Source organism: Martes martes (genome assembly GCF_963455335.1).
Source record: "Martes martes genome assembly, chromosome: 1".
Taxonomy (NCBI): Eukaryota; Metazoa; Chordata; class Mammalia; order Carnivora; family Mustelidae; genus Martes; species Martes martes.
Window position 1 is genome coordinate 123,233,612 of NC_137888.1, and position 14,267 is coordinate 123,247,878.

General features: G+C 37.0%; 2 protein-coding genes across 5 annotated transcripts in view; one reads left to right on the forward strand and one right to left on the reverse strand.

Annotated features, from left to right (window-relative positions):
- The window catches only part of CEP70 (centrosomal protein 70), a 100,112-nt gene extending 88,215 nt beyond the window's left edge, over positions 1-11,897 (forward strand). For 2 of the 4 annotated variants that reach the window (XM_080798012.1, XM_080798013.1), the window contains 2 exons: positions 5,316-5,404; positions 11,801-11,897. In XM_080798012.1, the coding sequence (XP_080654138.1) occupies positions 5,316-5,404; positions 11,801-11,803 (92 nt within the window). In that variant the 3' untranslated portion in view covers positions 11,804-11,897. The remainder of the gene's footprint in view (positions 1-5,315; positions 5,405-11,800) is intronic. The other 2 variants (XM_080798014.1, XM_080798018.1) reach the window with 1 other exon arrangement.
- The window catches only part of ESYT3 (extended synaptotagmin 3), a 49,074-nt gene continuing 40,778 nt past the window's right edge, over positions 5,972-14,267 (reverse strand). The window contains exons 21-23 of the mRNA XM_080798002.1: positions 8,772-8,877; positions 7,893-7,942; positions 5,972-7,534 (exon numbers count right to left, since the gene is read on the reverse strand). Of these exons, the coding sequence (XP_080654128.1) occupies positions 7,498-7,534; positions 7,893-7,942; positions 8,772-8,877 (193 nt within the window). The 3' untranslated portion in view covers positions 5,972-7,497. The remainder of the gene's footprint in view (positions 7,535-7,892; positions 7,943-8,771; positions 8,878-14,267) is intronic.

The following is a 14,267-nucleotide window of genomic DNA, read 5'->3' on the forward strand; positions in this document are numbered from 1 at the left end:
GTCAAGTATAATGAATGATTATACGTGAGTACCCATGCAACAATCAAAAAAATAGAACATCACCAGCACTCCAAAATACAACCCCATGTCCCTTCCCCCAAAGGGTAACTATTAGCTTGACTTATGTTTAGTCTCTTCCTTTTTTTTTTTTTAAGTATATAAATAGCTTTGCCATTTTTGTGTATGCCTATACCAGGATAGTTGAGTTTTACCTGCTTTTGAACTGTATAAAAACAGTGAATCATGTTCTTTTTATTTTATTTTTTTTTTTAAGATTTTATTTATTTATTTGACAGACAGAGATCACAAGTAGGAAGAGAGGCAGGCAGAGAGAGAGGAGGAAGCAGGCTCCCTGCCGAGCAGAGAGCCCGATGTGGGGCTTGATCCCAGGACGCTGGGATCATGACCCGAGCTGAAGGCAGAGGCTTAACCCACTGAGCCATCCAGGCGCCCCGAATCATGTTCTTTTTAATGTTTGTTCTTTGGTTCAATATTATTTTTATACTATTGATCCATGTTGTTGTCTGTTGGTCCAGGTTATTTTCATTGGTGTCTAGTATTCCTCTACTAGACACCAGTCCATTTGTCTGTTCTGCTGGCAATTGATATTTGGGTTGTTTCTTGTTCCTGTCTGTTGGCTCTTATGTATATGCATCCTTGTACACTTGTGTGCAAGTCTCCTGGAATCAATATCCAAGAAGTATAATTGCTGGGCCCTAGGGGAAGACACTTAATGTATACTGCCACAGAGGCTATGGTAGCTTGGGGGTTGTACATTGTGGCAGTTTTGATAGGGAATGCTTACCTTCAACTTAAGAAAATGCCAAACTATTTTCCAAAGTGATTGTACCAATTTATACTTCCACCATCAGTGTGGTGGTGGAAGTATAAATTTTTTCCACATCCTGACCAATTGTTGATAAGTCAGATTTTTAATTTTTGCCATTGTAGTGTATAGAGTTATTATTATGGTTGTAATGTTTATTTCTGTGATTACTAATGAAGTTAAGCATCTTTTCCTTTGTTGGCCATTTGTATTTCTTTTTTGAAGTGCTTAGATATGTCCTTTGTTCATTTTTCTGTTGGACTGTCTTTATATTGATTTGTAAGAGTTACATATTTCGGACATGAGCCATTTGACAGTTAAATGTATAGCAAATGGTTTTTGCAATTCTGTGTCCTCTTTCCATTTTCCTATAGAGTTGACTGTTGAACAACATGGGGGTTGGGGGTGCCACCCTGCCCCTCATGCAGTCAAAAATCTGTGTAGAAGTTTTGATTCCTCAAAAACGTAACTACTAATAGTCTACTGTTGACCAGAAGGAAGCCTTTACTGATAATGTAAGCAGTCAGTTAACACATATTTATTTATTTTTTTTTTAAAGATTTTATTTATTTGACAGGCAGAGATCACAAGTAGGCAGAGAGGCAGATAAAGAGAGAGGTGGAAGCAGGCTCCCTGCTGAGCAGAGAGCCCGATGTGGGGCTCAATCCCAGGACCCTGGGATCAGGACCTGAGCCGAAGGCAGAGGCTTTAACCCACTGAGCCACCCAGGTGCCCCCAGTTAACACATATTTAATATGTTGTATATATTCTATACTGTACTCTTATAAGAAAGTAACCTAGAGAAAAAAATGTTAAGAAAATCATGGGGCGCCTGGGTGGCTCAATGGGTTAAGCCTCTGCCTTTGGCTTGGGTCATGATCTCAGAGTCCTGGGATCAAGCCCCGCATTGGGCTTTCTACTCAAGCGGGGAGCCTGCTTCCCCCTCTCTCTGCCTGCCTCTCTGCCTACTTGTGATCTCTCTGTCAAATAAATAAATAAATCTTAAAAAGAAAAAGAAATGTTAAGAAAATCATAAGGAAGAGAAAATACATTTATAGTATTGTACTGTATTTATTAAAAAAAAAGATCCACATGTAAGTAGACCCATGCAATTCAACCCATGTTGTTCAAGGGTCAACTGTAGTTTCTTTTTATGAACTGAAGAACCCAATTTTAGTATAGAGATATATGGTCTTTATAGTTTAGTGCTCTCTGTCTTATGAAATCTTTCCCTAGTCACAGTTGTAAAGTTATTCTCCTATATTATCTTATAGTTGTACAGTTTTGCCTTCTTACATTGAGTCTAATCACCTGGAGTCATTTTTTTTTTTTTTTTTTTTAATGAAAGTATAGTTGGCATACGGTGTTCCATTGGTTTCGGGTGTACAACATAGGGATACAACAACTCTAGGCATTATAATATGCTCACCATAAGTTTAGGTGCCATGTGTCACTATACAGTGTTATTACAGTACCATTAATTATATTTCCCATGCTGCACCTTTTATCCCTGTGACATACACATTCCCTAACTAGAAGTCTGTACTTCCTACTCTCCTTCACCCATTTTGCCCATCCCCCCAACACCTCTGCATTCTGGCAACTACCTGCTCTCTACTTACGGATACCTTTCTGCTTTTTTTTTTTGGTCTGTTCCTTTGTTTTGTTTTTTAGATTTCACATAGAGGTGAAATCATATGGTTTTTTCCTTCCTCTGCCTCAATTGTTTCACTTATCATAATAACTCTTTTGGTTCATCTTTGTTGTCTCAAATGGCACAATCTCATTTGTTTTTATGGCTGAGTAATATTACATTGTGTCTATATACTATATATACCATTTATCAATGGGCACTTGGATTGCTTTTTTTTTTTAAGTTTGCTTTTAATGATTGTAAATAATGCTGCAGTAAACATAGGGGTACATATGTCTTTTCAAATTAGTCTTTTCATTTTCTTTGAGTAAATACTCAGTAGTGGATTTACTGGATCATATGGTATTTCTACTTTTAATTTTTTTTTAATATTTTTTATTTCTGATTCATTTATTTATTTATTTGAGAGATGAAGATCATAAGTAGGCAGAGAAGCAGGCAGAGAGAGAGGAGGAAGCAGGCTCCTGGCTGAGCAGAGAGCCTGATGCAGGGCTCGATCCCAGGACCCTGGGATCATGACCAAAGGCAGAGGCTTTAACCCACTGAACCACCCAGGCACCCCTCTACTTTTAATTTTTTGAGGAACCTCAGTGACTGTACCAACTTACATTCCCATCAGCAGTGGACAAATGTTCCCTTTTGTCCACATCCTTGACAACACTTGTTACTTCTTTTCTTTTTCATACTAGCCATTCTGATAGCTATAAGGTAGTATCTCCTTAGAGTTTTGATTTGCACTTACCTGATGATCAATGACATTGAGCATCTTTTTTTTTTTTTTTTTTTTGAGTAATCTTTGCCCAACATGGGGCTCCAATGCATGACCCTGATATCAACAGTCACATGCTCTACTGACTGAGCCATCCAAATACCCTTGATTTTGAGCATCTTTTCATGTGTCTGTTAGCCCTCTTCATGTCTTCCTCAGAAAAATGTCTGTTCAGGTCCTCTGCCCATTTTTTAATCAGATTATTTGTTGTTTGGTGTTAAGTTGTATAGTTCTTTAGATAATTTGGACATTAACCCCTTACCAAATATATCATTTGGAAATATGTTCTCTCATTCGGTAGGTTGCTATTTTTTGTTTTGTTCATGGTTTCCTTTGCCGTGCAAAAGCTTTTTTATTTTTTATTTTCATTTTTATTTTTAAAAAATATTTATTTATTTTGAGAGAGAGAAAGAGTGAACTTGCAGGGGGAGGAGAAAGAGACAGAGAGGGGGAATCTTAAGCAGACTCCATGCTGAGTGCAGAGCCCAACACAGAGTTCCATCTCACAACCCTGAGATTATCACCTGAGCAGAAATAAAGAGACGAAAAGCTTTAAATTTTGATGTACTCCCAGGAGTTTAACTGCTTTTGTTTCCCGTGTCTGAAGAGACATATCCAGAGTAATGTTGCTAAGTCCAGTAACAAAAAGATTAACTGCATTTTCTTCCAGGACTTTTATGGTTTCAGGTCTCACATTTAGGTCTTCAGTCCATTTTGAGTTTATTTTTGTGTATTGTGTAAGAAAGTGGTCATTTCATTCTTTTGCCTGTAGCTGTCCAGTTTTCCCAGCATCATTTGGCATTCTAGGCTTTAGTAGTGGGTTTATAGTGATGGTAAATGTATTTAGAGATCTTTTGACCATCTTCTTTTGTTTTTTCCTAATTATCATTTTTTCTGTGCTTTTTTTTTCTCTATTACTTTTTCTTCTCCACTATTGATTTAGAAGTTTTATAGTTCAGCTCTATTGATTTTTCTGTTGTTACTCTATCTTAGTAATTATCTTAAAATTTTAAATATATACTTAGGGTCCATTTAGCAGACAAACCATGTTGAATAGTTAGCTAACAGGAAAATTTAAAACAAGAATTGCTAACTAGCAAAAGGTAGTTAACTACTATAAAAGGGGATAAAGGAGGACTCTAAGAAGTACAGAATAGCAGCTGCAGAAAGCATATACTACCCTCAGGGATAAAGGAGAGTGAAGAAAGAAATTGTGAAATTTGGAAGAATGCCTTCCAACTAGGTTGAGATTGAAAACTTTGAGGAGAGTTTTAGCGGCCATAGGAAGAAGACTCCTTGTGGCAAAAAAGATAGCAAAACAACCCAACTTGCTCACTGGTGTTGAGCCATGAAGGCCATGGTTATGGTGGCAGAGCCCAAGGACATGAGCCAAAGGTAAACTGTGAGGGGTGCTTTAGTGACAGAGAACCGCCTCCACACAACAACCAGCTGGCTGCCATGGAAAACAGCACAACAAAAGAAAAAAGAAAAGCCCCTTTTTCTTTTTCCTCTGGCCTTGCAGTGTCTCTCCAATGCCTTCTACTGGGAAAGCATCAAGCCCCCTGGCAAAGACACAAGTCTGGTGTGCCCTGAATCAAACTGGGCAAAAATGGGTTGATTTGGAGCTGAGAGGTGATAAGGTAGTATCTGACCCAAATCTATCTATAATTCATTTTTAAAATATAAAACTATCTTTAGTTTCCTAAATAAGATAAGGACCTGAACACTTTAACTTTCCACTGCACCAGCCTCTTATTCCTTTTTAAATGTTAATACTAGCATTTTAGTGCCACTGTGTTTTTGAAACCAGTTTTTCCAAAAATTTTTGGTTGCTTGCCTGTTATATTTTCTAAGCAGTCAAGACTTAGGTTAACATTTTGTGGATTTCTTTGGTCCCCATTGTTTCCCATGTGCCACTTCTGAATATTATACTTTCTTTCTTACTGAAATACATCTCATGGCCATTTTTCAGTTTGATGTTCTTGTGTGTTTCATATTTTTTAAATTCCAATTTTATTTTATAATTTTGTCTGTGAGCTTCTTCTAATGGGAATTACCTGTTGCAGGGGTCTCATATGTGCCCTGGATGGGCGTGGCAACCCTGACGGCCTGTGTCAGGGCTTCTCGTGATTGTAGATTCTATACCAGTTTTCACGTAAGTTTCAAGGTTTGGAGTTTCTATACCAAGTCAATTGGATGTAACCTCAGACCCTGTGTTCCTGTAAGACAGATGAGTTGACTGCTTCCACCCATTGTTGACAGCCAGCTCCTTGTCCTCATTGGCAGCCAAGGTGTTTTCTGATACAAAACTTTTCAGGCTTCTTGTCCCTTACACAAGCCTTGCTTCTGTGAGTGTATGCTAAAATTCTGGTTCTTATCAACACTTAAATTTCCTCTTTGGACCATCACCAGGAAATTTACCTGTGTTACTTCTTCATCAGCCCTCTTTAAAATAAATGCTGTTCATGGTTTAAGTAGGTTTTCTCTGTGTTTGGAAGAGGAAGGATAGGTTTTCACTTGTTGGCCATCATAACCAGAAGTTGTTTTAGGGTTGCTAATATTCAGGATGTGATACATAATGTATTCCCTTATACATCTCTGATGCTTTACCATTTTCAAGGCACATGTACTTAGTGAACATTCCAATGCCATTGTGAAGTAGACAGGAAAGGCATCAGTTGCCTGATTTTGTTATGAAATTTGTCACTCAAAATAGAAATCTTAGCAGAAACAAATTTTATTACACATCTGCCATGTACTTAGGATAGTCTTGGATGATGGGGGTTGAAAAATCAGTTACAATAACTTAGTTCAGCTGGAAGGACTGTAAACAGAAACATTAAAATTCAAATATGAGTAGTTCTTAGTATGTGACCTTCATAGATATCTAATAAGCCTTTTTAAAAATTAAATGTTACAAGGCAGGGAATTATTAAAAATATACAGTATTGACAGTAAATGCTGTAGGAGATGAGAGAGGCCATTTCAGTGTGGACTGGCATAGAAGAGGTGGGTTTTGAGACAAGGCTTTTGAAGAGGATAGGATTTGAGTAGGTAGGATATGATATAGAGACTATTCTGGAATAGAGCATCTGCACATAAATAAAGTAGCAAAACACTAGGGACTAGATTATTAGGGCCAAAGGACAAAATTAAGTGGGTTTTATTCTTGTAGAAAACAGGAAATTATGGATATAAGTGAGAATAACATAACAGAAACTTTAAGATGTCACCATTCTTCAGAAAAGCAGCAGTGAAGGCAGTGAGGGGAGGGGAACAGGAAACTGATGGCAGGAGCTGTTGCCTGAGAGAAGAGAAAAGGATGTAAATTCAACAGTAGCTCTAGGATAACATCAGAGAGGATGAGAATATTTGGTGTTACAAAGTTTGAAATGTAAAAGAGGCACTTGTTTGTGCAATTTACATATTTTGCTTTTAAATGTTACTTAAAACAGCCATCTTAGGTAGAATAGAATTGCCAAACCATCTGAGAGAGAGAGAGACAGAAGTTCCTTTCTTCTGGCACCAACACTCTGCAGCAGTCTCTAGAGCTCTGCTGTGGCAGTGGAGATGCAGACCCAGGCTTGGGGTTCGGTTTGCTTTTTCCTATGAAAATGATGCCACATGCTGAAGTTTGGGGCCAGGCCATCCCACATTGAGAGTATTTAACTCAGAGTATTTAGGTATATCACTATAACATTGTTCCCATCAGAAAAGTACATTTTAGTTCTACAGTAGATAAAGCAACAAATTTCCAGGCAGTAAAGTACCAGAGGTGGCAGAAGGACCAGAAGGGCTTAGGTAGTGTTGGCTTTTGGCACTTTTGGTGTGGGTCACTTTATTCCCATAAAAGAAGCCTCTTCCCTTGGTCAGTTACTTCCCAGGAATACTGGTAGCTGTTCCAGGAACAGATCTCCTTCACCCCTTATGTCTGAGACGGGACACTTTTGACACATACATTTGGGCAAATCCCAAGTTATATGGTATATAATTACCTACAAAAAAAAATCACCAGTGAGGTTCTGATAATTTATTAGGTATGAATACCCCATTTCTTCCTGGATTTGAACAACTAAATCCAACTGAGAGTAGTACTTTTATATATGTTTACCTCTTCCTAATATTATCCAGTCATGTACTTAAATTTCACACAAAAATGTATGTATATATTTTCAAATGGTTGTTCTGATTTAAATTACAAAATATACATATGTACACATTTTAATATAAAGGTGGTAAGGGTGCTCATCAACTTCTGGGCTGCCCATCTGGAGTCAGCTCGTACCTGTAAAACAGTTGGGTTTGGACTTGTGTTAGTATCAAGGGTGTGTTGTGGTGGCAGCATCAGGACAAGCAGCCTTGTCTAGCTAGTCTAGGTCCCTCTGGGACCGGGAGAACCCATCCCTCTGTAAGTCGACCGGTCAGGGTTAAGACTAGGGCTTATAGAGAGAGGTCTGTTAGGTAAGTGAGAACTATAGGCAGAAAATCCTTAAGTATAGGTGATAATGTGTCTCCTTCCTTGATAAGCAAAGAAGCTGACATGTACTGAAAAAGGAAGAATTTTGGAAAAAGATCATGTGCAACTGCTGGAGACAATGTCTTAAGTACCAGATTAATGTGATAAAATGAAAGGGCTCACTTACCATCGTGAGAAGCCCTTAATCAGATCCTCTTTTGATAAGTCAATCAGTACCTAAACAAACACAAATAATCAGTTTCCTTCCAAAAAACTGCATTAAATGGAAACATATTGGGACAAATGGAATTAATCATAAAAAGGGCCTCCTTGGGTTTCAGTTTTGAGCAGGGACTCTTTTTCTTTTAGCTCTCAACATGGAACCTCTCCAGAAGTGCAATACAGGCACTGACCTCAGTGTACTAGGAAAAGGTGAACTGCTCTTCAGAGTTAAACCTCAGAATTTATCAATATTCCTGAGAGAACAACTTGCCTTTACTCATGAACTGAATTGTAATTTTAAGCAAGGCACCGTGGTTGCCTCAACTCTTAAAAATGAGGATAACTTCACCTACATCATAGAAGTGGGATCTTAAAAAGATGATTATAAGAAGGTGTTTATTAAACTACAACTGCAAAGTATTGTATAAATATCGTTCTTTTTGTCTGTACTTGGCATCTTCCTGAAGATTATATATTCTCTACTTCAAGTAAAATCCCATCTCCACAAAAATCTTGACATAATGAGACCCAAGCTTCACATAGTGCTCTATTTATCAAAACAAACTTAATAGATGTTCAAATACTTGTGCAATGATGAGTTTGGACAGATTCTCCAACTTGTTAAAATAGTATTTATCATATTAATTTACCCACCTGTTTTACTTTCAGCAATGTTAAAATACCCCCCACCCCCCAAAACCTCCCAATGAGGCTCTAACCTCCTTGAAGCCAGTTCTGGTAACAGCCAGATGATACCATCAGAATTTCTGCAAGGCGTTCCACCAATGAACTCCAGGTAGAATGCTGGGGGAGGCAGAGTACCAAGAGTCCCTCTTGTACTTACTTTTCCTAGCTCCTTCCTTCTGTGTGAGCCGAGTGGCCTACTGTTTTTCACTGCAACATCTAGTGACCTCTTCTTTACTTCTTCCATGGGAACAAAAAATTCAAATCTTAAAGATGCAAAAAAGTCAAAGTGAGATTTACTCTTTTTTTTAGATTTACATATTTTAATCACTTTTGTTGAAAATCTGAAGTGTTTGACCCATTTTCCTACTTTTAAAACAGAAGATATATTCAGGGGACCATCTAGAATAGTGTTGGCTCATAGCAGATACTCAATGGATCATTATTACAGGTAATCACTGTCCTATGCTAACCACAAGCTCTGGAAGTATCAAGAGGCTGTTTGCCTCTCTGTGAAGGCCTTGGACTGCTTGAACTACTATGTTTTGGGGTTTCTTACTCTCTCTGCGCCTACCCTGGCTGCCTTTCTTTCAGCTGCCCCTTCAACAGTGCTTGCTTATAGGACCACCTCAACCCCTATCTCTCTTGTTTTTTCTGACCAGCTAAGGACTAGGATGCTGAATAGTCAGGTGTATTGGAGCTTCACAGAAAACAGTGGACCTTCCACTTTCTGCCTGTGGAGTAAGGCAGAGGAATCTTAGGGTACAAGCTTTGTCATAAACTCACAAGAGGCCACTGGAATCCTTATAGGTAGTTTTTTGGTTTTTTGTTTTTGAGGTAAGGGAACATTAGTTTCAAGTGTTTAACAATGATCTGATATTTGTATATTGCAAAATGATCACTTTAAGTCAACATCAATCACTATACATAGTTAAAAAATTTTTTTCTTGGGATGAGAACTTTTAAGATCCACTCTCCTAGCTACTTTCAAATATGTAATATATTATTAAATAGGATCACCATGCTGTACATTATATCCCCATTACATCATTTTATAAATGGAAATTTGTTCCCTTTGACCTGACCCCCTTATCTCTACCCCTCTCCTCCCTCCCGCCACACACCAACTACCAATCTTTATATTCAGGAGTTTGGCATCTTTTGTTTGCTCTTTTATGGGTTTTTTGTTTCTTTTAGATTTCTACATATAAGTGAGATCATACAGTAAGAATTTTTTTCTGTCTGACTTATTTCACTTAGCATAATACCCTAAAGGTCCATCTGTGTTTCTGCAAATGGCAAGATTTTTTATGGCCAAATAATATTCCACTGTGTATATGCCACATTTTCTTTATCCATTCATCCATCAGTGGACACTTAAGTAGCTTCCATGTCTTGACTGTTGTAAATACTGTCACAGCAAGCATGGGAGTATGTATGTGCTTTTGAATTAGTGTTTTCATTTTCTTTAGATAGATATCCAGAAGTGGAATTAGTGGATCATATGGTAGTTCTATTTTTAATTTTTGGATGCAACTCCACACTGTTTTCCATAGTGCCTGTACCAATTTACATTCCCACCATCAGTGCATAAGGTTCCCTTTCTCCAAATCTTCACCAACACTTGGTAATAGTCATTCTAATAGGTACAAGGTGATTGATCACTGTGGTTTTGATTTGCATTTCTCTGATGATTAGTGATATTGAGCACCATTTCATGTGTCTGTTGGCCATCTGTATGTCTTCTTTGGAAACATATCTGTTCAGGTTCTCTATCTTTAAATCAGACTTTTTTTTTTGCTTTTGAATTGTGTAAGTTCTCTGGATATTTTGAATATTAACTCCTTACCAGATAAATGGTTTCCAGATATTTTCTCCCATTCAGTAGGTTGCCTCTTCATTTTGTTAAGTTTTCTTTGCCTGTGCAGAAACTTTTTAGTTTGAGGTAGTTTCACTTATTTTTGCTTTTGTTGCCTTTGCTTTTGGTGCCTTTGCTTTTGGTGTCAAGTTAAAAAAATCATAAAGTTCAATGTCAAGGAGCTTATTGCCTATATCTTCTTTTAGGTGTTTTATGGTTTGGTCTTACATTCACGTCTTTAATTCATATTGAGTTTATTTTTTGTGTATAATGTTAGATTGTGGTCCAGTTTCATTCACTCATTTAAATGTGGCTGTTCAGTTTTCCCAGCACCATTTATTGAAGAAATAGTCCTTTCCCCATTGTATAAGTTGTCATATTAATTGACTGTTGTCAAAAATTAATTGACCATGTATGTGCCAGTTTATTTCTAAGCTATTTTGTTCCATTGATCTTTGTGTCTGTTTTTATGCCAAAACCATACTGCTTTGATTACTGTAGCTTTTTAACAGAGTTTTATATCGAGTAGTGTAATTCCTTGAGCTTTGTTCTCAAGATTACTTTGGGGTTTTTGTTGTTCCACACCAATTTTAGGATTTGTTCTGAAAAATGCCATTGGAATTTTGAAAGAGATTGCATTAAGTCTGTAGATTGCTTTGGGTAGTATGGACATTTTAACATTAATTCTTCCATTCTATGAGCAGTAACTATCCTTCCATTTATTTATGTTGTCTTCAGTTTTTTTCATTAATGTCTTACAGCTTTCAATGTACAGATCTTTCATCTCCTTGGTTAAATTTATATGTAGGTATTTTATTCTTTTTGATGCAACTATAAATGGAATTGTATTCTAATTTCTCTGATAATTCATTTTTAGTGTATAGAATACAACAGATTTTTATATATTTTATACCTTGCAGCTTTACTGAATTTGTTGATTAGTTCTAATGGTTTTTTGGTGGCATCTTTAGGGTTTTCTATAATGTCATGTTATCTGTGAACAGTGATCCTTTTACTTCTTCCTTTTCAATCTGGATGCCTTTTGTTTTTCTTGCTTATATGCTCTGACGAGGACTTCCAAAACTAAAAAGCTGGCAAGAATAGGCATCCTTGTCTTGTTTCTGATCTTAGAGGAAAAGCTTTCAGGTTTTCACCCCAGATTATCATGTTAATTGTGGACTTGTCCCCTATGGCCTTTATTATTTTGACGTATGTTCCCCCTATGCCCACTTTGTTGACAGTTTTATCATAAATGGATGTAGAATTTTGTCAAATGTTTTATCTGTATCCATTGAGATGAACATATGATTTGTTAATTTGATGTTTTACAGTGACTTGCAGATGGATACTGAATCATCCTTGCATCCTGGGATCCCCACTTGATCATGATGTATGATCCTTTTATTAAAGAATTCAGCTTTCTAATATTTTGTTGAAGATTTTTGCATCTATGTTCGTGGAGGGTAATTTTTTCTTGTATCCTCGTTTGGTTTTGATATCAGGGTAATGCCTTGTGAAATGAGTTTGTAAGTGTTCCCTCTTCTGTTTTTTTATTTGTTTTTTTGTTGTTGCTGTTGTTTTTGTTTTTGAAGAGTTTGAAAAGGATTGGTATTGTTTGAGTGTTTGGTAGAATTCACCAGTGAAGCCATTGGGTCCTGGACTTTTGTTTGTTGGGAGATTTTTATTTTTTTAAAGATTTTATTTATTTGACAGAGACACAGCAAGAGAAGGAACACAAGCAGGGGGAATGGGAGAGTGAGAAGCAGCCTTCCTGGGGGTGGGGAGCCTAATGCAGGGCTTGATCTCAGGACCCTGGGATCATGATCTGAGCTGAAGGCAGACACTTAACGACTAAGCCACCCAGGTGCCTCTGTTTGGAGATTTTTGATTACTGATTCAGTCTCCTTATTAGTAATTGGTCTGTTCAGATTTTCTATTCATTATTCAGTCTTGGTTGTATGTTTCTAAGAATTTACCCATTTCTTCTAGCTTGTCAAATTTGTTAGCATATAATTTTGTTCATAGTGGTCTCATGATCCTTTATACTTCTGTGGTATTAGTTATGTCTCTTTCCTTTCTGATTTTGTGTTTTTTCTTGATGAGTTTTAATGACTGAAAACTAAAGAAAGTTTTATCTTTCCAGAGAACCAAATTTTAGTTTCATTAATCTTTTCTATTTTCTTGTCTCTATTTCTATAGTTTATTTCTGTTCTGATCTTTATTTCCTTTCTTCTGCTAACTTTGGGCTTTCTTCATTCTTTATAGTTCCTTGAGATATAAACTGAGGTTGTTTGAGATTTTTATTGTTTACTGATGTAGGCATTTATTACTATGAACTTTCCTCTTCGAACTTCTTTTGCTGCATTCCACAAATTTGGCAAGTTGTATTTTCCATTTGTCTGAAAATATTTTTTGTTTCTTCTTTGACCTGTTGGTTGTTCAATAGCATGGTGTTTAACTGTAACAAACTTGTGAATTTTCTGGTTTATTTATTGTACTTCATTTCTAGTTTTATACCATTTTGGTCAGAGAAGATGCTTGATAAAAATTACAGGTCTTAATAAATTTAAGAAAATGAATTTGTGACCTACATATGATCTTAGAGATTGTCCCATGTACACTTGAAAAGAACATATATTCTGTATATTCTGCATTTGGATGAAATATTCTGTATCTATTTGTTAAATCCCAGTGGTCTAAAATGTCATTTAAGGCTGCTATGTCCTTATTGACTGTCTGGATGATCTACCATTGATATAAGTGGGGTATTAAAGTCCCCTACTAGTATTGTATTGCTATCTCTTCCTTTAGGTCTATTAATATTTATGTATTTAGCTGCTCCTACGTTGGATGCATAAATATCTGTAAATGTTATATCTTCTTATGGGATTGACTTCTTTATCGTTATGTAATGCCCATTTCATCTCTTATTACAGTGTTTTTTTTTTGTTCTTTTTAAAGATTATTTATTTATTTGACAGAGACACAGTGAGAGAGGGAACACAAGCAGAGGGAGTGCGAGCGGGAGAAGCAGGCTTCCTGCCAAACAGAGAGCCTGATGCAGGGCTCAATCCCAGGACCCTGGGATCATGACCTGGGCTGAAGGCAGATGCTTAGCGACTGAGCACCCTGGCGCCCCTACAGTGTTTGTTTTCTAGTCTATTTTGTCTGAGAGAAGTATAGCTGCCCCAGTTTTCTTTTAGTTTCTAATTCCTTAGAATATCTTTTCCCATCCCTTTACTATCAGTTTGTGTGTGAAATGAGTATCTTACAGACTGCACATAGATGGGTCTTGTTTTTTTATCCTTTCAGCCACTCTGTGTCTTTAGATTGGAGAGTTTTATATTTAAAGTAATTATTGATAGTTTATATTAATAGTACTCAATGCCATTTTGTGCTTTTCTGGCAGTTTTGTAGTCCCTTTCTATTCCTTTCTTCTTTTGCTCTCTTCCATTGTAGTTTTCGGACTTTCTTTAGTGGTACGCTTAGATTACTTTCTTTTTACGTTTTGTGTACCTACTATAGGTTACTGCTTTGTGGTTACACTGAGGCTTACACAGAATGGTCTTATTTAAGTTGATAATATCTTAAGTGTGAAAGGATTCTAGGGGCACCTGGGTGGCTAAGTGGGTTAAGCCTCTGCCTTTGGCTCAAGTCATGGTCTCAGGGTCCTGGGATCGAGCCCCGCATCGGGCTCTCTGCTCGGCAGGGAGCCTGCTTCCCCCCTCTCTCTGCTTGCCTCTCTGCCTACTTGTGATCTCTATCTGTCAAATAAATAAACAAAATATTTTTTAAAAA